Raw genomic sequence first — 26,541 nt, forward strand, 5'->3', positions numbered from 1 at the left:
ATTTTGGGAGTACATAATACATATCGCACTGGTTCCTCTAAAGAGCGTCAACTCAAAATTATAAAATGTTCACTTTTTGCAATAAATCGATGTGCAGTGGTCGTATCTACCCACTGTAAAAATCTGCTATCATTTTCTCTACTCTTTCGCCAAAAAATACAGTTTCATTGAAATGTATTAAAAAAAATAGTTTTTTAATTCTTAATTTTTGTTCAAATCCATTAAAATACTAGTTGTCTCTGTAAAAATTTTAAAATAGTTTTCCGTTCGTGTTACTGAATTAGTAGGTAAATTTTTTTTTTAAAAAAATACAATTTTAAATTAATTACATCAGTTAATGTTATATGTTTTTGTATGGTAAGCTTGTGATTGAAAAATAGAACTTGATCTATGTAAATTAAATTACTTCAGTTAAAAAAAAATAATTGAATAATCAAGTAATTCTGAAGTACCTTGCTATAGGGGGGATTATTGTATATGTACTTTATATACGTGGACGCAGAAGAGAGAGATAAGGTGTGATTCACAGAGTTTACCGAAAATATTCTCATAATTTAGTTTAACAAAAGCCGAGCTGGCAAGAAGTTTAACAAAAATACGCGCAAAAAATAAATAAAAAACAAACGCATAAATATAAATATTAATTTAAATTTAAATTAAATGTTGTGGTTTAACTTATTCATATTATCGCTCGTATTATGTAGCAGCTTGTCGGTTAAGATAAACAATAACAAGAATGACCCCCTTAAGACCAGGGGTTTACTTTATCCCTTCGAGTCGGAATCCCGTGAAATACGTTCACTAGATGGAATGTGGAGATTTTTGAAATCGAAAGCGAATAGTTCTTATCCAATTGAGGATTGGTATAAAACAGATTTGGATAAAGTAAGTTTATGTTTCATGCAATATTCTTTTGAGAAAGGAATTTAGTAAAGACTTTTGTTGATTATAAAAACAATGTAACTAAGGCCGGGTAACTTATCAATATTTTAAACATAGTTAAGCCTTAATCAATGTTTAAATATATTTATTGTATGGAAAACATTTATTTAAACATTTATTAAACCTAAACTATGATTCAAATTTTGATAAGTTACCCGGCCTAAGCTAACTTTATATCAGTTTGGGTGATTTATTATTTGTTTTCACTAAGTTTATCCGTTCATACATTTAAAGTCGTTAAAAACATAATTATTTTTTTACACAAGCAATATTCATATGTAGCTCAGTGCAACACGAAAAAAAACCGTATACGGACACCACTACGTGATAAAATACCGAAAAAATGGCCCGTGTGTCCCAGTTTTGCAATTTTTATGGGCCCCCAAAGATTTGGGGACTCGATGTCACTATTGCAAAATATTGGTCATTTTCTCAGGTTCATATCTTGCAAACAGTTCGGAATTTTGATTTACTCTCTGAGGCAAAGTTGTAGCCCTTGTCATAATTGTCAAATTGTGAACATATAAAATCAGAAAACTTCATATTCATGATCCAAATCGCAAAAAAAAAACAATAAAAAATTCGATTTTTTACCATTTTTCCCCTGTACCGTTCAAAATTCAAGGAAAAAGTCAACTACAAAAATGTACCTAACACCGTTTAAATTTTTTTTCCGATTTTGACCCATTGTAGGTCCAACTTACTATGGTCTTATATACGTCGTTGCAAAGGTATTTGAAATATCTATCATTAGATATCCATATTGTCTATATTAATGACTTAGAAATCCAGATATAGGTCAAAAATCGAGGTTGTCCTGGTTTTTTCCTTCTTATCTCAGCCATTTGTGGACCGATTTTGCTGATTTTAAATAGGAAACTTCTCGAAAGCATGTCTGACAGAATTATTGACGATTTGGATCCCGAAGATATCTGGGGTCTTCAGAAAATTGATTTCAACAGACAGACGCACAGACAGACAGGCGGACATGGCTTAATCGACTCCGCTATCTATAAGGATCCAGAATATACATATATACTTTATATGGTCAGAAAATTATATTGTGGAAATTACAAACAGAATGATATATATAAAAACTAAAGGAATTAAGTGTTTTGGGCAATAAACTATTAAATTATCATAAACTAAAGCATACTTTTAGGCATCCTTAAAACATTTTATTTCGAATTCTTTTTAAGTTTTTTGCGATTTTGATCTTGAAGATGAAGTTTTTTTGATTTTATGAGTTCAAAATTTTTGTTCTCTATGACAAGTGCTACAACTTTGCCTCAGAGAATAAATCAAAATTCGGAACTGTTTGCAAGATATGAGGCTGAGAAAATTATCACTTTTTTGCAAAAATTACCCCGAGGCCCCAAATCTTTAGGGGCCCATAAAAAAAGTGCATGACTTTGTGCAAAATTGTCTTTTTTTGTCTTTTATCACGTACTAGTGTCCGTTTATGGTTATATTTCCATGACTTTAAAAATTACACACAGTGTAATTCAATTAGTAGTATTTTTTATAATCTAATAGGAGATAACATTCTTATATTGTTCTATGGTGCTATATAAGTTATAACGCGGTTTTGGTTTTCCTTGACTGGGACCCTGGAAAATCAGTTTTTTATAATTTTTTTCGTAAGTTATCTAACAAAACTCAACTAAAATCATCATCAAACTGTTCATGGTGGTCCTTCTTTCTTCGGATGTGGATCTGTCTTCATCTGAGAAAAAAAAATCAATTGTTTTGAATTACATAGTTAACTTCAATTTTGTAACCTATCCTCGGTGGAAAATCCCATTGTATCTTCTTCTTCATTGTCAGGATCGTACGTCTTTTGCGACCACCAACAAATTTCAGCCACGAGCGAGTCTAGCCTTTTGCCTTTATATCGCGTTTCCATTCCATGTTCATCCGCCTCTGAGGCTATCTGCTTGCTAAAATATTCGAGATGGTCCTAAAATATTTTTTTAGTATAAACAAATTCATGTTGTGCTGCAAACAAAAAAAGTGATATTTTATGACAAACCAATAAACATAGTTCAAAAAGTATTATTAGTTTATAACCTTTTTGTTTGAAACCCAACAAAAATTTGTTTAAACTAAAAAAATATTTTAGGACATTATGACAATACGACCTAATAGGAGACCATTTGAATCCCCCAATTATGTTTAAGAAATTTATAAAGTATTTTCGGAAGAAGGCCTTATATGGGTTCTAGGATCATTAATTGTCAGATGTTAGTGTAAAATTTTATGTCGATACCGATATTTCTAGCAGATTTTAAAGGACAATTTCCGGAGTAGGCTATTTAATAGAATTTGTGTTTCTATTGCATTTATTTGTGCTGAATTTGATATCTCGAACATCCAAATACAATGTAGACTAATTATCCGAATCGCACATTTTGCTGTAAAATTGTATTAGTGCATATTTTTGTGGTTTGGGCTGGGCATTGATGAGTCAGGCCTTGTATTTTTATATATATCGTCACCTAAAATGCAAAACAACGTATCATCAAAAAATTCGTAATTGATTTTATTATTGATTACGATTCACTACATCATATTACATATGTGTACAAAATTTTAAACTTTTACTATCAAAAATAACCCAGTTATAACCAAAATTGAAACTAAAGTATCATCAAGTATATGATTTTCTTAACCTTTAACTTATGACGTGAAAATTTTTGACATAGTCACAGATGTGGTGTAAATTTTACACCTTATAATTTTTGCAAAAAATTTTACTTTAAAAAACATTTTTTCGGTAATATTTGCTTTTCAAAAAAAAGATACAACAATTTTATTTTAAAAAAATTAAAAAAAGAAAGCAAAATGTTATTTAAAACAAAAATCGAGGCACTTCATTTCGCAAGCCTTTTTGTTAAAACTTTAAAAAAATTAAAAGAGCGTGTAAAATTTACCACCACCTCATAAGTTAAAGGTTAAACAAAGTAACGTATACGCTTTGAGTAATTAATTAATAAATCGTTTTTACCTTATTTTAGGAAGTATCCTAATTTTTTTTAGTAAATTTGTTGCAATTGAATATTTTTTGCAGTCTTAATGAAAATTTAATGAAGAAACTTTTTTAGTTTAAAAAAGTAGTTGTTAATAATTAAAATAAAAAAAACATAATAAAATTAAAAAAACTACAACAAGCCAAAAAACTACAACAAGCGGTTATCAAAATCGTAATCTACGATGAATTCTAAGAATGTTTGCCGAAGAAACAATGGGTCTAAAATCAAAATGGAGCTTCCCATTTTTAACGCGAAAATTTTCCTTTCGTATTTTATATTTTTGTTTAAATATGATAACATTTTATTAAGCCTTTTAAGAAACTTGACTATGTTTGGGATTGTTCGAAAGGAAAGAATGGAAAAAAAGATGAATCTTTGCAAATGGAGGAGATTATAAATAAACTACACCCGAGAATGGTTACAAAATTTCATATTGTGGTTGTGCGAGAACCTAAAACCGATATTTTGGGTAACTGTGGGGGAAATGAAAAATAAAAAAAGGTGCAAATAAATTTGTAAGTTCTAAACCGATCATCCGATTTTAATAAAATTTCCCACGACTATAGAGGAGGTGTTGTTAGCCCTATGTTTTGAATTTGGACTTTCAACACTAAGGTGGGGCGGAGTCTCAAGAAACCATATTGGGGTGTCTCGGGTATATTACAAATTAAAAATGATGCAAACTTGTAGATTCTACATATGTACAAATCTTTCAAATCGGGTAGAGAACAAAAATTTGGCATCATTTTTAATTTTTAATATACCCGAGACACCCCAATTTGGGGCCTTGAGGCTCCGCCCCACCTTAATGTTGAAAGTCTGAATTTAAAACATAAGCTCAGTAACAACTCCTCTATAGCCGTGAGAAATTTTATTAAAATCGGATGATCGGTTTAGAACTTACAAATTTATTTGCACCTTTTTTATTTTTCATTTCCGCCACTGTGATCCAAAAGATCGGTTTTAGGTTCTCGCACAACCACAATATGAGATTTTGTAACCATCCTCGGGTGAAGTTTATTGCTAATCTTCCGCATTTGCAAAGATTCATCTTTTTTGCCTTTCTTTCCTTTTAAAAAAGCCCAAATATAGTCAAGTTTCTTAAAATGCACAATAAAATGTTAGCATATTTAAATAAAAATATAAAATACGAAAGGACAATTTTCGCGTTAAAAATGGGAAGCTCCATTTTGATGTTAGACCCATGGTTTCTTAGGCAAAACTTCTTAGAATTCATCGTAGATTACGATTTTGATAACCGCTTTGTCGAGAAAAAAATTTACCCACTCTAGTATACATATATAAATTGCTTTTATTTAAAATAAAAAAAATATTTTTATTTAAGTTTTTATTTTTTCGTAAAAATTTATATTAATGATACGTTTTTTTGTTTCAGAAAATAACAATTCAAAAAAACGTAAGCCACATATCTTAAAGTGTGCTTTGAAAAAAAAAATTTTTTTTCATAAAATATATTTCTAGAGTCATTGTAATTCAGATTTGAAAATTTTGTTTCAATATCTCAAGTAGTTTTCATTTTATATCGTTTTTTGCTTCTCCTATAAACTTATGAAAAGTGATGTTACGTTATTTTGCATTTTAGGTGATATGTACTATGTATACATATAGATTATCCAAGTTTTTAATAAAAATATAATTTCTTGTCGTCAATGAACAAAAAGTTTTTCGTCGAATTTGTTATAGAAATAGCATTAAATGTTATCGACTAACTTCATTCTAAAACATTTTTCTTCAAAAAAGTATCAAAAATTCAATAAATGGATCAAAAACATTCATATTTTATTTCATTGCAATTTCGATTTAGAAGAGATTTCATAATCGAAAGATTTTGTAACTTCACATACACAGTTACCACAGTTCGCAGCAGTTCTAGGAGATTGTCCTAACTAGTGATTTTACCTAACATTTTGGGTGACAACTAGTTACATAACTATCTACGTGTCTAGCTAATTTAACACTTGCAATTTACCCTTTTGGATAACTTAGAGACAATGCACTACACAATTAACGTTTAAAGTGACTACACTATAGATTACTTAGAGACACTTAAGTGACTGTTGTCTTTACGCTAGATTACATGGGATGTATAAAGTAACCCATAGACTTCTCTCTGAGTTACAAATAGCACATACGTGTAAAATGACCAAAAATATATAAATGTGATCAGACATTAGTGACAATTACTGTCTATAAGGGATACATTTACTACTTAAATGTATCCCAGCTTAACTGCTGGGATATTACGAGATGAATATTAAGGTTTTTTGAAGCATATTTTAAGCGCATATTTTCCAATAAATAATAATCCGCCCCCATATTTATGAACATTAAATTTGTGTTGAACTTGATCATGACTACTCTAGCATATTTAACTCATTCATCAGCATTTAAATAATACCAAATGAAAATAACTACGATAACGCCTTTGATTGACTACAACACACGTTATTAAGCTGATTACGTAGTAGCGAAATTTGCTCTTCACTATCGACTTTTTAACCTTCTAGAATTAATTGGAGCATTCCATAACGTTACGCATCATGCAGTCAAGTTATGTAGCTTTTCTATCTCTAACAATTACAAGTTCTTTATCATGGATTCTGCTTACAAAACATTAACTCTTGTAACTTGATATACTCATAAAATATAAGTAGTTTTCCACAATACCAACTGAATTCTTACAATAAAACTTGTGACAAATTTATTTTACATTTAAATTGTTTAGTTAAACAAACTTCAATGCATGTATCGGATGATTATTTTTTACAATTTATATTAATCACTTAAATTTCCTTTTAGATTGATCATACGATTGCCATGCCAGTTCCCGCCAGCTATAATGATTTGACTACAGATGATACATTGAGAGATCATGTTGGTGGAGTTTGGTATGAACGAAAGTTTTTCGTCTCTCACGATTGGTCATTGGATAAACGGGTTTGGTTGAGATTCGGTAGTGTCCATTATTCGGCAACAGTGGTAAGTTTTCATTTTTAAATAGCAAAGTGGTATATTTTAATATACCACTGCTAAACTATTCTACTTATTTGGGTTTAAAATGACCCCAAACTTCTAAAACTATAAAAAACCTTGTCAATTTCAATAGCGCTGATCAAAATTTAATTTTAGGGGAAAAAACTGTTTACAAAAAATGTTCACAATCTTGATCAATTTTGAACATTTGTTAAACGGCAAAATATTGTATTTCTATCTGATTTTTGTCTTAATATCGTAATTAATATTTTATTGAGGATTTTTGATGAATAAAATAGATTTTAACATTTTAATGTACTTTTAATTTATTAAATTTAAAAAATAACTTGAATGATTCAGTTTATTTTATCCTGAAAAACATTACAATTTGCACCATTCATATTGACTGTGTTTTTCGTGATTTTAAAAGTTGGGGGTCAGTTTAACCCCAAGTGCTATTAAGGGTTAATTTTCAATTTTGTGTTGTTATTATAAATATGTACTAGAGTTTATATTATATTTTTCTTAAGTTTCATCAAAATCGGCCCAAAAATATGTATCATTTCGCTATCTTTCCATGAGAAATTCCAAATATTGAACAATTTGACTTGTGACTTTCACGATTTAAGGGTAAACGTTTTCCAATTTTAGTAAAAGTTTCAGACTACATATATTTGAAATTACCTGGAATATAATATTCTGAACAGGTTTTACTTAAAATTAATAAGAGTAAGGAAATTGGGCTCGCTCATTCGCCAAAATATGGCCAAAAAATTAGTTTTTCTAGAAAATCGCAAAATTTAAAAACTATAGGAGGTATTGTCACACATTTTTGACATTTTTCTTCCCTATTATATTGTGAATAAAATTATGAAATTTGTTTAACAAAATTTTTTAAAATTTGTAAATGAACTTTTGAAACCGCACGTTAAAAAATTTACAAGAATATATAAAATTAACTTTAATTTTAATATTTCTCAAAATATGTTAATTTTGTTCCTACATTTCTTGTTCCAGTGGCCTGAGACACGTTAATGGCCTGGGGAATTTTTAATAACTTCATAATTTTTTAACCAATTTTTGTCTTTTATATCTCATTAGAACGACAATTACGTACACATTTCGATTCTTTTAAATTAAATTGCAAAAGTAATTATTTAGTGGCAAAATTTTTGGGTATCGTTTCAACATTTCCAACATTTTAATCTAAGGGACACTCTAACCTACAACGTCTTTAAATGTATCTCTCTCACTACCTACTTTAACCAGCAAATAAAATCCGGAAATAACGTCTTAAAAACTCTGGAACATCTGGCACTTCACTAGAGTATTCAAAAACTGGAATACTCTAGCTTTGGAGAATTTATCAACCGTATAAGGGCACCTAAACAATCATGGATTTTGGATTAGATGGAATATCCAAGCTGATGTTAAAATCTATCAGTGAGGAGAAATGAAGTCGCTATAGAGCAACATACTTAACTTGTCCTGCATATACCGGTTTGTGATCTTTCATGATTCATATATGACATATTCAACTTTTCATCAAACATTTCTTGACTTCGTTCAATAGATTTATTGACAAACCCAGTAAAGATACTTACGGTACCAACAACCCTACTCCTATACATATAGTTCGACTTGAAGTGATTGTTTGAACGAGTGGCGTAGATTCATCTTCATATACTTATGAAGAAATTCGCCGCATTGCTGATATACATATCGCTGGCTTAATATAGAAAGGTCTCGGGTTATTTACATATTCTAGTAGAAAAAACTCAAGTACACCTATCATAAAAAATTCAGCATCCTATGTTAACGAATAACAGATTTACAATAATTAAAAAATACTCTAGCGTATTTCAAAAATAGTTTGAAAGAGAAAGCGCTAAATCATTTAACATTGAATGCATATTTTTTGGTTTATATTAAAACATACAACTTTTCTAAAAGTATTTTTTATATACAGTGACCGACAAAAGTCTACGTACGACCATTATTTTCGTAACTCTCGGACTTCTAAACCACAATAACTAAAAGTAATGATGCAGATTTATTTCAAATGCATTTTTATTAATATAACAAAAAAATATGGCTAAATTTATAATTAATTTAAACTGTTATTCACAAAAAATTAAAAAAATATGTTGACAAAAGTCTAAATACGATCTGTCACTAAATAAACATTTATCAGCGAATACAAATGTTCATTTAATTTAATATTTCGTTGGGCCACCACGGACATATATATACAAGCGTCTGGGCATCGAAGTAACTAAATTTTCCAGTTCTGCGGACGTTATATTTTGCCATTCTTCTGGAAGCTTCTCCTTTAACATTGGTTCACAAGTATTAAGATGTTTTCGGATCTTCCGTTGTAGAATTTCCCTCATGCGCTCAATAACATTTAAGTCCGGGCTTTGAGGTGGTGTGTACAATTGTCGTGGGACATGGTAGAGTAGCCAATCTTTGACAGTTTGAGACGTATGTTTCGGATCGTTATCTTGCTGAAATATCCAACTTTAACCAAGAGTTAAAATATCAACTGGTGCTCTCAAATTTTGTTCCAAAATGGATTTGTACTGATAACGATCCATATTACCCTCAATAATCACTAACTTTCCCAATCCAGAAGCATCGACAGTAACCCAACCCATACTTCAACTCATCAGTGAACAAAACTCGCTTCCAGAATTCCATGTCCTTTTCAAAGTGCTTTTTATTATTATTTAAGGTTCTTTGAATTGTTCGTGAATAAACAATATCTTCTGATCTTGTTGCGAGTTCTTCGGCCAATTATGTGGTATTTACTTTTGGGTTTTTGTTGACTTCTTTTAAAATGAAAATTACATCTCTACGATGTAGTTTCTTTGGGCGACCACTTCGCGGCTTGTTTTTAACTGTACCAGTAACTGTCAAAGTAACTGAATATTTCTTGATCTGTAGACTTAATAAATTGCATTGCTTATCTGTTAGTATTCAAAAAAAAAAACAGGACATGCTGTGGTCGTATTTAGAATATATATGAATAATTTTGCAAGTTTACATTGCAACATTTCTTTTTGTGCATAGCAATAAAAATAGATTTCAAACAAAACTTCATTATTATTTTTTTTATTTACCGGGTTTTCTCTCATAAAGTGCTAAAACAAATTTTTAGTTGTTTTATTTTCACTTTCAGATTTTATTGAGTTTTTTCCTTCTCTTGTAAAATACGAACTTTCTATATTAAGTAATCGATATGTGAATATCTTGTCAATGTAGGCAAATTACTGCCCATTTTATATTTTAGATCAAAAAATTATGTAAAGATTTTAGACCCCGAATTTTTTAAAAACAAAACACAACATTGAAGAATCCTTGGTTCGAAACAACGAATTTATTTAAGACAAGCTTTAAATTGTTATTGAGAATTTTCCTTTTTTTCAGTGGTTGAATGGCATCGAAATCGTACGTCATTCAATCGGTCATTTGCCATTTGAGGTCGAAATAAGTCAATATCTTAAATATGGAGCCGAAAATCGTTTAACGGTTTTATGTAACAATACTCTAACACGTTCGACCATACCGCAAGGAGATGTTGTAAAAGCATTAACCGATTCCGGTAACAGAACATTTCAGATTTATACTTTCGATTTCTTCAACTATGCTGGAATACATCGTTCAGTTGTTTTGTATACGACTCCTAAAGTTTACATCCAAGATATAATGATTGCAACGGACGTCAAATTAACTGAGCCCGATATTTATGAAATGGAATCATTTGTGGGACTTATCAATTATACAATTGCGATTTCCGGCTATGAAAGCAATGAAGTTGATGAAGATACATTAACGACTTCGGCGACGGGTTTATATTATTTACATTTGCAATTGCGCGATAAGCTGGGCGAGATAGTGGTCAAACAAAACAGCAAAGAAATGCCGTTTAATGGCACACTTATGGTGGAGGACGTTAATTTGTGGTGGCCATATCTTATGCATCCGGAATATGGCTATTTGTATACTTTGGAAGTTTATTTACATTCGGCTGAGGACAGTTCTCTTCTCGATGTTTATCGCATGAAAGTCGGTATTCGTAAATTGGATTGGGACAGCATGAATTTTCGTATAAATGGCCAGGAAATCTATCTGCATGGTTTTGGCAGACATGAAGATTCGGATGTAAGTCCTTTGGACTCTCTATCGATGATTATTTTAATGTATTAATTAATGATGATGATTTAATTTAGTTGCGTGGCAAAGGTTTAGATTTTGCTTTACTCACACGAGATTTCAACTTGATTAAGTGGATTGGGGCCAACGCCTATCGTACCTCCCATTATCCATATTCGGAAGAATCTATGCAGTTTGCAGATGAAAATGGTATCATGATTATTGATGAATGTTCCAGTGTGAATACGGAGTAAGTACACAATGAATAGCCAGCCCCAAATGGAAAACTTAACTTTCTCTTTTAGTTACTTTGGCTCTGAACTAATGAACAATCATAAATCTGCATTGGAACAGCTAATACATCGTGATCGAAATCATCCCAGTGTTATAATGTGGTCTATAGCAAATGAGCCTAGAACTACCAAAAATCAATCGGAACCATATTTTAGGTAAATGTTAATATTTCTTGTTTAAATTTAAACAAAATTCCGATGGATATAATTTCAGAGAAATTGTAAGATATACAAAAACTTTGGATAAGACAAGACCCTTGACTGCATCAGTTAATGTAGAAATTGACAAAGATAAATTGGTAATAAGTGGCTTAAATCAAATTTATTCATTAAATTTAAATATTTGTTTTGTAATTGTAGGCTCAGTTTTTAGATGTTATTAGCTTTAATCGTTATAATGCCTGGTATCGTAATCCTGGTCACTTGGATATGATTATAAAAGCAGTTAAAGATGAAGCTACCAACTGGTGGCTGAAATACAATCGACCCGTTCTGATGTCGGAATATGGAGCCGACACAATGGAGGGTTTACATGCGGTAAGATTTAGAAGTCTCTGTTAAAAGTAAATCTTTGCTTAAGTATTAATTTTATAGTTACCCGAATATGTTTGGTCTGAAGATTATCAGATAATGTTGCTGGGAAAACATTTTAAAGCGTTTGATGAATTAAGAGAACAGAAATGGTTTATTGGTGAATTTGTATGGAATTTTGCCGACTTCAAAACCGAACAAAGTGTGTACAGAAATGTTTTGAATAAAATTTACTTTCCATTAATTTTCATAATTAATTCTTTGTAGCATTTACCCGAGTGGGAGGCAATAAAAAGGGAATATTTACCCGTAATCGGCAACCAAAAACATCTGCCCATGTGTTACGTAGACGTTATTACAGTTTATGCAATGAGTTTTATGAATGTGAGACACCAACTGACTTACTTTTTTAAACACCTTAAAAACTAATGTTATCGGTAACATTAGCTAAGGTGCTTTTTGTATTTAAGTATTTATATTTATTATAATCAAGCACAAAAATAAAATTATTTTCTACTGGCATTAAACTATTTAAAAACTATTCAAATAATTATGTTTTTTTTACACAACGAGTAATGGTAATTATTAAAAAAATAATAAATTCTTACATGATAATAATCTTATATGTTTAATGTTTGTTCAGACTTTAATAAAATATATGTACATATTATAGATTATCTTCATCTGTGCCAGGTTCTACTATTTTCAAACACTCATCAGCAAATTCCAAAAACAGTGGTTCCTGCATGGCCGCTCTAATGGCTTTCCATGCATTTGGTGCTGTATCGATCTCCTTTAATAAATTTCTTAAATGTGGATTATATAGAAGATTCTTTATGTCATCACTCAATCCTAAAAAGATTAATAAAACAAATTTTAGTTGTAATAATAAGTTAAGAAATATTTTTATTTTTAATAGTATTTCTTAAAAATACTTTATTTGATTAATAGAAATTAAAATTAATATTTAATAGAACATTAGCCATATAATATAATATACTGAGAGAAAATAAACTATGTCTGCCATTGAGAATTATACATAGAGACGAGACATTACGTTTTGTCAAACAAAAATACAAAAAATCATATGTCTGATTCAAAAACAAAATACATTGAATTAAATGTATTTTGTTGTTGCAAGAGTTAGGTTTTTGACATCAGACTTCAGGCCCAACTATAATATGCATACACTAGTTTAAGTCAGCTTAAGCAACTGTTCGAATACATATAAAACGTATGTGACAAACTATAATGTACTTAAGAGAGTTTCGTCAAATTTTATTTGCTTAAGCAAAGAGCGAGCTGGTCGCACATTCCGTAAGTTTGTTTATTGTATACAAAGAAAATAAAGAAAAAATGAAAAGGATGAAGAAAATTAATTTATTTTCATATAATAAATTAATGTGCCAATGGGGCTAAATTGTTTTGAATGCATATAAGTACATTATGGCCACCTAAAAGTTTCTTCGGATTTTCTTAAGCATTTGACAGTTTTCGTTCGGTTTTGACATTAACTTAAGATTAGCTTATGCACATTATAGTTGGGCCTTTAGGTTTTTGACAATTACGTCTCGTCTCTATGTTACCCTATGATGTCATGCTACAACAATTTACATTTTAAGTGGGCCATTTTTGGGGGCTATGACCAATTATGAAGCGATTATCATGAAATTAGGTCGTGTGATTTATGTCTCTATGAAAGTTAATTATTTTGAATTTTATATCAATAATTTTGGGAGATTTATGCACGTTAAAGTTATTTTCGGAAGCGGATCTTATATGGGACAAGATTTACATGGCCACCCAGCCAGTCAGACGGACATTGTTTAATCGACTCAGAAGTGATTCTAAGTTGTTTCTACATCTGTTCCGATATTTACATTATCTACAGTGGTGGCCACCAATTTAAGACAAATACTTGAATTTTTTTCATCAACTGAATTTTAAGTGCGATAGAGCCAAAATAAAAGGACCTCTAAGGGTACGAAATTTATTATTAATGTTTCTAGTTTCTGAAAAATGTTTGGAAAAATCGGTAAAACATATATGGACAAAGATATGTAGAAATACGTTGACCCACCTCAGCGAACATCCGCTGTTAATAACATGATATGACCGAAACTAATGGAACTAAAAATACGAATATTTTATAATAATAAAAATATAATGATATAAATGTGAGAAAATATGTTTATTAAAAAAAAAAAATGTTGGTCAAGTTGTAGAAAAATTTTATGTATTCGTTGTGAATATGTATGAATTGAAACAGTCGAATAAAACACACTTGTGTGTTAAAACAGTCCTCATGCATTCATATTTGTGGAAATATTTGAAAAAATAATTGACAATCACGTGGAATTTAGCAAACAATTTTTGTCTTAAATTCCTGGCCACCACTGTATATACACATCTGCTCAAAATAATAGATACACCTAATTGGAAAAAATTTAAATGGCGGTAACATTGAAAATTTCATCGCAAGCGTTAAGAATACATCATATTATTAAAATTTCTATCTGGCAATGTCATGTCAGTCAAAAATCTGGCAACTATTTGCTTTCATGTTGATTTTTAAAAACGAATTTATTTGAATTACAAAAAATTATTTGCTCATAAAAATAGATACACATCAGTAATTTGTAATTTGTTTATATACAATTTTTTTTTTGTGCAATTTTTTGTTCCTATTTACGTGAAACAGTAAGTATAATTTAAATTTTAGCAACAATTTTATAAAAAATAGGACTCTTTTGAAGAAAATGGGACGAAATCATCATTGTACCGAAGATGAGAAAAAAATTGTTCAAACGATGAGAAATCAAGGAAAATCATTACGGGAAATAGCAAAGAGCATAGGAAGATCTTTACATTTTGTCCAAAATGCTTTATCTAAAAAACAAAAAAGAGAAACTCGCGGTAGACCAAAGAAAACCAGTCCAGAAACAGATAGGCGGATCGTCCTTATGGTTAAAAAAGACCCTTTCATATCATCGAAAGCTATTTCTGCGGAGCTATGTAACGAAATCAGTCCACAAACAGTTCGTCGTCGTCTTTTACAAGCTAAATTGCCGGGAAGAATTGCCAGAAAAGTGCCACTAATGCGCCAAAAAAATATCAAGACAAGATTAGAATTTGCTAAAGAGCACTTACAATGGTCCGGGTGTGAAGGCGAAAAAAAATGGAGAAATATTTTATGGAGCGACGAAACAAAAATAAATTTGTTTGGAAACGACTGCCAAAGAAATGTACGCCGACCAAAAGGAAAAGAGTTCCACGTTAAATTTACAAAAAAGACGGTAAAACATGGCGGGGGAAACATAATGGTTTGGGGTTGCTTTTCATGGAATGGTGTTGGTCCGATATTCCGAATAGAAGATACCATGAATGCTAGTGGGTATAGAGACATATTGGAAAACGTAATGCTTCCATATGCATCGGAAAATATGCCATTAATATGGACATTCCAGCAGGACAACGACCCAAAACATAGTTCAAGATTAGTTAAAAACTGGTTCTTGGAGAATAACGTACCTGTTTTAAGCTGGCCCAGCCAATCCCCTGATTTAAACCCAATAGAAAACTTGTGGAGTGAATTAAAGATAAGGCTTTCGAAGGAAGTTTTCAAAAATAAAGACGATTTATGGGAGAAAACGCAAAAAAATATGGTACGAGATTCCATTGGAGAAGTGTCAGAACTTGATATCCAGTATGCCCAGAAGAGTGGAGAAAGTTTTACAAAACAAAGGTGGATATACTGGATACTAGCTTTACTTTAATAATAAACTAATTTTTTTAAGATAAAATTTATTAGCTTTTGTTTAATAAGAATTTTTAAAAATGTATCTATTATTATGAGCACCAAATTTTTCGAAATTTAAGAAATTTAATTTACTTTATAATATTTATTATTAATTATGAAATATTTTGTTTTTGTTTTTTACTCTCCTTTTAACTATAAATAAAAATCGACTGAATTTTTTTTATAATTTTACAATATACCATTATTTTTTTTCGTTTTTAAAAAATAAATTTTGGTGTATCTATTATTTTGAGCAGATGTGTATATAAAAATGAAATGGTCCATGTATGTAATGGCATCACATGAGAACGGCTGGAGCGATATGACTGATTTTTTTTGTAGTCGATTCGAAATTTTCAGGAGATGGTTTGTAAAGAAACAAATTCAAAAATAAACAAGTAAGTTTACATTACCCAGTAGTTTTGTGTGAATGTTCCCAGCTAGTGATTTTACCTATCATTCGTTACATAAAAAGCTACGTGACTTGTTATTTTAACATGTGCGTATCCTAAGTACAGATTACAATTAGACAGCCTGATAGCTAATCCAATGTTGTTAACGCATTAAATTCACATTAATGCTCCATAGAGTTATTTACCTTTCGAGCTACCTAACTTGTTACTTCATTAGCTGCATAACTCAGTTCTAGGTTCGTTATTTTATCATGATATACTCAGTTAAAACACAAACAAACCTCCGGCAACTCTTCAATAAATTACTTCTGGTGGGTAAAATAATTACTTTCTAAAGTGCAGTACAAAATAAACGTTAAAATGACAATTGACTTGACGCTAGACTACATTCAGCAAAAAGAATATAAACTGTATCATATAACAGTTACCCGTTCTTTAGAAATTAATTGTAAATTTCGAACAAAATTCCAGTTTTGTAACTTTTTGAATCGGTAGACAACTTTGAAGTATTCTTATATTGAAATGATAAACACTTTAAAAATGGTAAGCATCTTTAATTACAACAATTACAAATTGTTACAATTTTATAAAATTTTACGCATGTGAAATAAATTGTATTCTGCGAATGCTTTTTACTCTTATATTTAGAGTTTCCAAAAAACCGATAAATTTCAAAACCGCGGTTTCGAAATTACTTGCTTCTCAGTAATGAAATAATCAAGCATAGAGGGCACAATAGTATTTCTCATAATAAAACTAAGAAGTACTTTTTCGTTCTTAAAAATTTTACTTTTTTTATTTTCTATAATATTAAACCTATAATCTAGAAATTACTTTGATTTCAAACATGACGGGGTTCAATTGTGTAAAATTGGTACTTATGTACATAATAGTTAGCTATAGTAAAGCATTCCTACTTGTTTAATAAAAAAAAAACATACCTAATGCTTTGAGTTTTTCTAGCGCCACGGTGTCTTCTGTTTTAAATGGCTCATGAACTGTTGGTTCGTCAATTTCATTAGGGCATTCTTTGATTTCTCCATCATTAGTTTTATTTTTGACCAATTCTAAACATTCAGGTGATTCCTTATGTTGTTTGTAGCAGTCCAGAGAACAGCTATCGTGGATGAAGCGAATAAAAAACAGTTTAAAGATACAATAATATAATTTACAAATGATAAACACTTACTAGAATGCAAAACACTTGAGACATTTGTATTTATCTGTTGTTTTATTACATACTATACACTCAGACATATTTGCAATTATTTTATTATTGACTAAAATTCAAATATTTCACTAAATTTAAAATATTAGTAGTAAAAAAATTTCACGTGTTGTTTACAATTTATTTCTCTGTTTGTTTATTTTTATCTTGTCTGCGTTTCGCATCAAATTCTAAACAGCTGATGTGTTGCCACATGAAAGGAAATTGTCGTTGCAATGTTACCATATATATTTGACTATTGTTTATTATGTTTGTAGCAAATAACAGAACCCACATGAGTTGCCAACGTAGTAGCAAATCCAACAACTATTATCAACTACAATAATATTATTGTATTATGAATTAAAACACTAGCTCCTAAATCTTTTTTGTTTAAATGTTTGACATAACCACCCTGATGAATGTTATCAATAGGGTAAAGGTACGGTCACACACAGCTAATATTTGACGTTTATCGTCAAATATTTCATTGCCTGAATCTGACCACAAATAAAATTTAGAGCAAACAACAAAACAGATGATTTTAGTCAAACAAAATTATTTGTCGGCAAACAAAATATTTTCTTAATATGAACAAAGTGTGACCACTAGCTACATAAATACCTAAAAAATATATAATTTGATCTTGCAAATATTTTTAAGGTTAAAGCACTTATTTCGAATTGTAAAGTAATCATTTTATTAGAGATTTATTGAATTTTGTTATCATATATTGAATTTAATTTTTGACTTTTTTTTTGACCAAACTGCTGCGAAAAAGAATCAGTAAATATATTTGCCGTGTGGTCACACTATATCAAACACTTTCATAAAATAATTGTTTGATCAAATAGAAAAAAACAGAAAATTATTTGCTCAGCATGGCGGAAAAATAAGAGGAGATTATTTAAATATTTTTCGTACTAAATTAAAGACACAAATTCACTATTTTTTTTTTAAACATAAATACATATTCAATATTTCTTGAATATTTGTTATTTAAATTATTTTCACGAAATAATTGCATCAATAAATGAAGTCTTCTTCTTCACATAAAAGTCATTCAGCCTAGGATGACATACTGGGAGAAAAACTAATTGAAGACATGAAGTCTATGTTGCGATTTTTGCAATTTTATGCGATTTATATTTTTATACGTTTAACATAGTCTGATGTTAGATTATTTTTTACTTATTTGTCTATTTTCAAAATTTAAAATTGCTCATATGTACATACACAGAAAAAAGTTTCAACATAAATATTATGATTCGAATTCATTGATTTCAATTCATAACATTTATAAATAATTTCTTAAATAGTATGATTTTTTTAATATTTTATGTTTTGAAATAAAATCTAGAAGGCTTGAAAAATATAATTTCAATTTCATTTTTATTTTTATGTTGTTCAAAAATGTTTGAAATTTTTCATGGAAAATTTTTAGTTTTTTTATGATTTTCAGCTACAAAATGATATAAAAAGCGCGAAAATGATTAAATTGACTTAAGAGGATGAAATGCTTTTATATTTATGAATGATTTATTATGTTTAATGATCATTTTTAAGTTTCAGATATTCTCCTTTTTATCTTAAAATATTGGCCAATATATGGCTATTATGCAAATATTCTTGCACTAATTCATTATATAATAATACAATTATAATGCAATTTATTAAAAAAATTAAGTAAAAAAAGCAAAAATTTCCGTCATGTAAAATTTTATAATATTTATGAACATGTTCTTATTTTGAATGAAATAAGTTTGGGAAAAAAAGTCAAGTTCGATTAATAATATTTATTACAAAATTCATTCCAATTATGAATTTTTTTTTTCTGTGTATGAATTGTGATAGTAATATAATTTAATAAATAAACATTTAATAATTATATTATTAAATTGTTCAAGCTTGTGTTCTTTTCGCGATTTGTTTTCATTATTTAGCGATTTTTAATTTAAGATATAGCAACACTACTTTTGCGATAACACATGATGCAACAGCTGTTATTTGACGCTGTTTGATCTTGCAAATGAATTGCAAGATCAAATAAAAAAATACCCAAAATGCAGGAAAATATTTGCTGTTTAGTGGTCACACATTGGTCACATTACAAGAATGTTTTCATATTGGCAAATAAATTTGTTTGACCAAATTCAGCTGTTTTCTTGTTTGCAGTTCAAAAATATTTTGTGTTCAAACTAGAAACATAAAATATTTGACGCTTAAATAAAAGTACTGAAATTTCATAATTCTTTCAAATGTAAAGCAAAATCTGGTAATATTTTACTTTCTAGAAATGTCTTTTTTATTGATGACAGAAATTAAAGTTGTTTTGCAGCTTTATTTAATAATTGTTTAGAACAAATATTACAATAAATGTGACCACAAGTCAAATATATTTTCCCTTTTGTGTGTTTGATAGTATTTCGGTGTAGTTTGATTAAACAAATATGGCAAATAAATGTGTACAGTGTGAACACAAAATCAACCCATGAATTATTTGATGTAGTTTTGATCAAACACATGAAACATCTTGTGTCAAATAATTTGCGTAGTCTGACCCTACCTTAAGATTTTGATGCATTTATTTTTGGATATGACCTAAAAATTTTAAAAATATATTTTTGTGAAGAAACATAATATAATTAAATAAATTAGTCTGCGTCAGTTTTAAAGTAATAATTGTTCTGAGTAAAAGTTGGATATAATAATTTTAATATCTTGGGAATAATTCTCGTTTAACGCCATAATCTTTAAAGCCTCCATCATGTGACTTACATTTTAAAATCATAACAAATAAGCAAGTATGGTCGGTCAAGTCCGACAATATAATACCCTACACTAAGTAAATGAGCAAACAATATTGGTTTTTTTATTTGGTCTTATGGCCTTATATGGGAGCTATGACTAGTTATGGACCGATCGCCATGCACAGATTTATGATATTTATTTCTCTTGAATTTTATGTGGATACCAAAATTTAAACTGGTTTAAATGATTTTCGGAAGTGGGCCTTATATTGGAGCTATGATTAATTATGGACCGATCATTATAAAATTACGTACACGTACATGTGAATATATAAAACTTATTTGGAGCGAAATTTGTGTAGATACCTATATAAATTAAACAGTTATAACTGATAAAGTCCAATTTCGGGTGGACATTTGTATGGGGGCTAGGTGATATAATGGATCGATTTCATCCAGTTTCAACAGCCAGAAGAAAAAGAAGAAGGTATCTACTGACCAATTATATCTACTTCGTACAAAATGTGTGTGTGACCTACCCTCTTTGGTCATACAGCAGAAGACTCAAAGAGTCTAACCTAGCCGCTACCGCCAATTAGCAGTTAATTAAGGATTATATCCAATGCTGTCTGAGGTGTGCTACCGATGGCATCTGAATTATACTAAGTATCTTTCTATAACTAATATTTCCCATTTCCTCCCACCAAACTGTGTAACAATAAGTAATAATGAGCCTTACAACCGATTTGTAAATCCAGATTATGATCTTGAGAATAGAGTTCACCACTAGTAACCATAACAAGGTCACCTTGCGATATGCCCCTGTTTTCTCAATATAACTAGAAATGTGACTGAGACCGGAGGTGCAGTCCTCCTGGTAATCGTCCTTAATTTCAGTTTCTACCTTCCCTTTGATTATGTATAAAATTCGCTGGAATCTGCACAACTCATTGACGTTGTCAATCGCATTCCGTTTTGTCCTATTGTCCTTTATACTTAGTGAAACATACTTTATAGTTGATCCAGTCACTCGAAAGCTTGGCCATCTAGCCGTCGATCTTTCAACGTGAAGATTTTTGGTCCATCATTTAGGTTGATTTCGCCTATCTGGAAACTTCACAGGGTAGGATAGCTCATAGCTCTCCTTTAGTAAGTGGGTAAACTTATTCACTATACTTTACATCAGTTCACGTAAAGTGGCTGTGTCATACCACTCTGAACCTTGCCCGATTTGATCGTCTAGGATCCCTGAAGGGTTCCTGTTTGTTCGCGAGAAAATTCAATGAAAAGGTGATGTGACCGTGGTACGAAAACGAACAGCCGGTTGCCAATCCAATCTCTTATGAGATCATTTGGCTCATAAGAGATCCAAAATATCACTCATTACGGTTGGTTTGAATGATATCAATAACCACTGCCTTTTCAATTCTAAACGGATGTACTACCTTTGTTACAATAGAATTCCAATCGCGGGAAGGGATATTACTATATCTAGCTTTGATGCCCTTTCCGCATATTTCATGCGTTGATGTTGATGTTCTTTCACCTCTTGGTAATTTGGATCAATGTTCCATTTCCGCCTCCCTTTCTGAATATAGTATCGTTTCACGACCAGCAACGAAACGTTCAACTTCTATTTATGAAGTGAAAAATTGCAACTAGATCTAGAAAGGAAGTATTCAGAAAAATCACACGAGCAGTGCATCCTAGTCAAAGTTCTTACCGCTACCCGGGGTGGTGTAAATAATAATGAAGTGCGATGTCCGCTGGAGAAAATACAAGTGTCGAAAGAAGCATTCAAGTGCCTCGGTTTTTTAAAACGGTGTATGAAATACTTCACTTCATCTGATCTCCTTACTATTTACATCATTTCTATCCGACCCAAAATGGAATAAAACTCTCATGTGCTGGGTCGGTGCTTCGAAGTCTATTTTTAAGTTACTCGATCGCGAAGGTGCTTATCGATGACAGTAGGGTATCCTGCTTTATTGACTCAATGGAACATCGTCGCAATGTGGGTTGTGTTTCAATGTTCTACCGATTCTATTATGGAATGTAATCTGCTGAAATTAGCGAACTTGTTCCCAAAACTCGTTGTGTTTTACGCAATCACGTTCTTAGGCAAGGGATCATCCATCCGTGGGTGACTGGACTGTGGATCCTACAACACATTGCAGGGAAAAATCGTTCTTTATCGATAAAGTCCATATGTGGAATAAGCTTCCTGCTGAAGAATTTCCTGTCATTTTAATATAGGAAAATTCAAATCAAATGTCCACAAACACCACACCATCTATCCTCCCTCCCATAACCTATTTTCCCTATTCCAACACTATATATTGCTTTAGTAGGTCATCCCCTGAGTGCTGGTCCAAGCAAATTCGGAATGGCCGATGGAAAATCTTTATAAAAAACACCAAAATTATCAGAAAATAATATTTTTATAAATCTGACATGGAATGAATGAATGTACACACATATCAAGTATTTTATATTTACAAAATGACTCGGAGTTTAATCGAAATCACTCTTATTATCGACTCGAAAAAGGTGAAAATTTTGGCAACACTTCGAGCTATTTTGCATACTGGGAAGTAAATGCATATTAAGGTTTTTATAGACGGCAATATTGAGTATTAACACTTTTCAAATTAAAAATATTATTGAAATCATCCGGTATGTCAAGAAATCGTTTCGAAAAAACATTTCTTGTTTAAACGATAGTTACAAATATTTTATATCTTTGTTGATTGATATTTTTCTGCAAACTTTATTTTTATTTTATATTTTCTTGACATTTTTGTTTGCCTTATTTGTATTTATAAATACATACCCGATACATATGAAAATAAACACTTTTTGAATTGTTTTAAACAAATTTTGAATACCGACCGTAAATCAAAAAAATCATTCGTATTTTTTGAAAATCTAAAACAAATTTTGTTTAGACGATGAAATTGTATTATGATACTTGAGTTTTTGACAAATATTAACACTCAGTATTGCCGTCTATGAATACCTTTAGGTAAATTTATTGTATATTTTTTGGATTTTTCCGTACTTTGCTTCTCTTCTTATTAACATATTCAACTATTCCTTCGATATTTGCACGCACTTTTTTATTAATAATCCATATTGTATTAAATTGGTATGAACCACTTATTATGGGAAGGAAAAATTCAACACCGACAGTTTTCATGCCAGTTATCATAACATCGTTCTGAAATGAAGGTTTATTTATTTCTCATGTTCATTCAGTTAGTTATTTTGTATGTTAGAAATCAACTTACATTGTAGGGACAGCTGTGATTTAAATTCGAATGTTCACTTATTAAGTTATAGAAGAGTGCCAACGATCGATAACGTTTGCGATTCTTCAAAAAATCGCAAGCATCCCATGTGGTATTGAATCTTATTAATGATGTTGCCATCGAACTGAATTGTATTTGTAACACACAATTTGTTACAGGTATCTCTATGAGATTAGCATACACCGATAATATCCCTCCAGTATTATTGCACAATTTGAAGATGCCAAACGTTTCATCAATCATATTACATCTAATACTGGTCAGCATTAAGATACTGGAGCACTAAAATAGGAATAGTTCATCATATATTGTATGCATTTTTAAACAATTTATACTTTTTTAATTGAAGACATTAGTATTATAACTAATAAAAATGGACCGATTTTTAAAATGTGCATTGTGTTCGAGTGATAGAAAAATAGGTGAAACTGGAATGAAGTTAAATTCAAGACTAATTTTAAAATAAAGTAATTCACTAAAAATAACATTTAATTTATGCGTTTAAAAATAATTACTCTTGTTGAAATGAATTAAAAAACAAATTGTTTACTACTATTTTCGTTAATAAGTTATGGCCAATTAATTTAGGAGTATGGCAGTAAATAAATATCATATTAAATATATAATTATCATCTGTATATAAAACAAATAAGAAAGTATGGTCGGTCAAGCCCGACCATATTATACCCTACACCACAGTGTATTTCGAAGAATAATTAGTAAATAATAATAATAATTAGTAAAGACCCCGCCATTGAAATTTCTTCAATGATAAGTACTTTTAAATTTAAGAATTTTGAGTAAAATGTGTTGACTGTGGCATTGTTTAGAGGTATTAGCTCTCCCGCAGACTGGTTTATTGGAAGGAAAAACATTGAATGTAGCGTAGCTCCACCAATAACAAATGCTGCCTTTCCGGTTGAAGCACATAATAAAATTTTATTAGATTTTGGTCTGTATAATTATATTTGTAATTGATTGACTGGTATATAGCAGATATTAATCTACTTTTACCAACTCCAGCACCACCTCCTACAAACTCGTGAAATATATTTCCCGATTTTACATTATGTAACAAATGACTCAAATAAATCTTTTGTTAGCTATTTAAAGATCTCACCATTGTTAACAAATCGGCTACTGCTATAAGAGGTCGAAGTTTAATTAAACGAATCGAATCTTCTGGAGGCTCTTCGGTTGGTTCGTTTTCTGGTATATTAAGTACATTAATATCTGAATTAATTTTAGGTACACCAATAACTCTAAACTCATTATCAATAGCAGGATTTTCATCTTCATTGCCATTATTTTCAGCTTCGTTCCTTAGATGATCAAGAACATTTTCCAATTCAGAAGGTAAACCTTTCTGTAAGACAAAACACATCATTAATAAAATCAGTACTTACATTAAATCGATCCCGCAATATTTATTCTACCTGCTGTTTGAACCATAATCATACTAATGTTGGTCCTTGTTTAATGACGCCATTGTACCTGCTGAATCGTATCGAGTTTCTTTTTACGACTAATAAGCGTCTGCTTTCCTCCAAATATTCTTCAGGTAGCTCCTCCCTCATTTGTCTATTTCGTTCTGCTTAGCGATTGCTTTCCCTTCCTCTATTGGTATCATCAAGTCTATGACGAAGAACTGTATCATGACCATTTCTTTGTATATCATGTTGGCTTTGGAGCTCCATCGTAAGTATTAACTGTCTATGTGTAGTATTTTGTTGTTGCTCCAATGCTCTATATTGCATATTTTGTCGATGCAACGTATTCCTCGACAGATCTAATGTATGGTAGTGTGAATCATCCCGCATTGTTTGATGTTCTTCCGTATTACAGGCTTGCTCTTGTAATCTATATTCCTCATCGTTTTGCCGTTTAGCGTATTAGTAGCGTTTAGTATTTCGTCTTTGCTCATTTTGTTGGTATAATAAATTAGAACGTCTGTTTTGATGTGCCGATATGATGGATCAGACCGTCTATTTTGGCGACTAGAATCGCCACGCTCCAGTTCCAATTGGAGGTATAATGGATCGTCACGTCTATGTTGTCGATTAGCATCATCACGTTCCAGCTCCAATTGAAGGTATAGTGGATCTTCACGTCTATGTTGTCAATTAGCATCGTCATGCTCCAGCTTTAATTGACGGTATAATGTATCATTACATCTATGTTGTCTGTTAGCAATGTACGGTATCCAGGAATTGTTCCTCTCGCCGATATGATGGTCAGACCGTCTATTTTGGCGACTATAATCGCCACGCTCCAAGATTAGCATTATCACGTTCCTGTTCTGAATTGAGCGATTTGCAACAGAATGTAATATATTGTACTCTGCCTCTTCGGTAAGTCGTAATTGTTGCATTCTGTTCCTTTGAATAGTTATCCAAAAATTCCACCAGCTTTAGTAAATATTATGTGTAATATAGGTAATTAGGAATTTTGACCTAACCTTAAACAGGTACTAAATAATTTATAGCCATACCAGTTGAGGAATATTTCATTCGTTTGAATAATATACAGGTAAATATATCTGTAATTGGATACCTATTTTGCAAGTGTTAATTATTTACTTGTTTTATGGAGTTCATGAGAAGAATTATTGACTAGAAGAGCCGGAAGAATTCTGGAGATATTGATGTATCAATCATGTTTGTATGTTATTTAGGGGATTTGGAAAGTTGATTTCAATATACAGACGGACATGGCTATATCGACTCCGCTATCTATAACGATCCTGAATATATATAATTTATGGGATCACATATGAAAAATGTAGAAACTACAAACGGAATGACAAACTATATATACCCTTGCCACTCATGGTGAAGGGTATAAACATAGAGGGAAAAATATATATATTTGATTTGAAAAATATGTGGCATAATAAAAAATTAGATATTTAAACTATTAAAACAATAAGTTTTCATTGAAGTGAGTTAAATATTGAAAATTTATAAAATTTGACATACATTTTTATGGCCTACATTACATCACCTATAACTTATAAAAAAGGTTTATTCGGTTCAGAAGTAATTTTGTAATTATAGTAAATAAATTAATATTTCCTAATTTTACGTATCATTGCGGGTTAAAAGTTATAGTGCA

The 26,541-nt window shown here is 30.6% G+C and overlaps 2 protein-coding genes across 2 annotated transcripts; one reads left to right on the forward strand and one right to left on the reverse strand.

The window, feature by feature from the left end:
• Window positions 1-620: 620 nt before the first annotated feature.
• Window positions 621-12,488, forward strand: LOC135960215 (beta-glucuronidase-like). Its single transcript, XM_065511451.1, has 9 exons — window positions 621-885; window positions 6,795-6,974; window positions 10,398-11,132; window positions 11,201-11,373; window positions 11,429-11,572; window positions 11,631-11,715; window positions 11,777-11,953; window positions 12,011-12,149; window positions 12,215-12,488. Exons 1-9 carry the CDS (start codon window positions 661-663, stop codon window positions 12,358-12,360), a joined length of 2,004 nt encoding a protein of 667 aa, XP_065367523.1. The 5' UTR covers window positions 621-660; the 3' UTR covers window positions 12,361-12,488.
• A 9-nt stretch (window positions 12,489-12,497) lies between these two features.
• On the reverse strand, window positions 12,498-17,501 carry LOC135960216 (zinc finger HIT domain-containing protein 3). The gene is made up of 3 exons (XM_065511452.1): window positions 17,349-17,501; window positions 17,101-17,276; window positions 12,498-12,799 (listed from the first exon to the last, which is right to left on the reverse strand). The coding sequence occupies exons 1-3, from the start codon at window positions 17,414-17,416 to the stop codon at window positions 12,615-12,617; spliced, it is 429 nt and encodes a 142-aa protein (XP_065367524.1). The 5' UTR covers window positions 17,417-17,501; the 3' UTR covers window positions 12,498-12,614.
• Between the last annotated feature and the right edge of the window lie 9,040 nt (window positions 17,502-26,541).

The sequence above is a fragment of the Calliphora vicina genome, chromosome 5 (assembly GCF_958450345.1).
Source record: "Calliphora vicina chromosome 5, idCalVici1.1, whole genome shotgun sequence".
Classification (NCBI taxonomy): Eukaryota; Metazoa; Arthropoda; class Insecta; order Diptera; family Calliphoridae; genus Calliphora; species Calliphora vicina.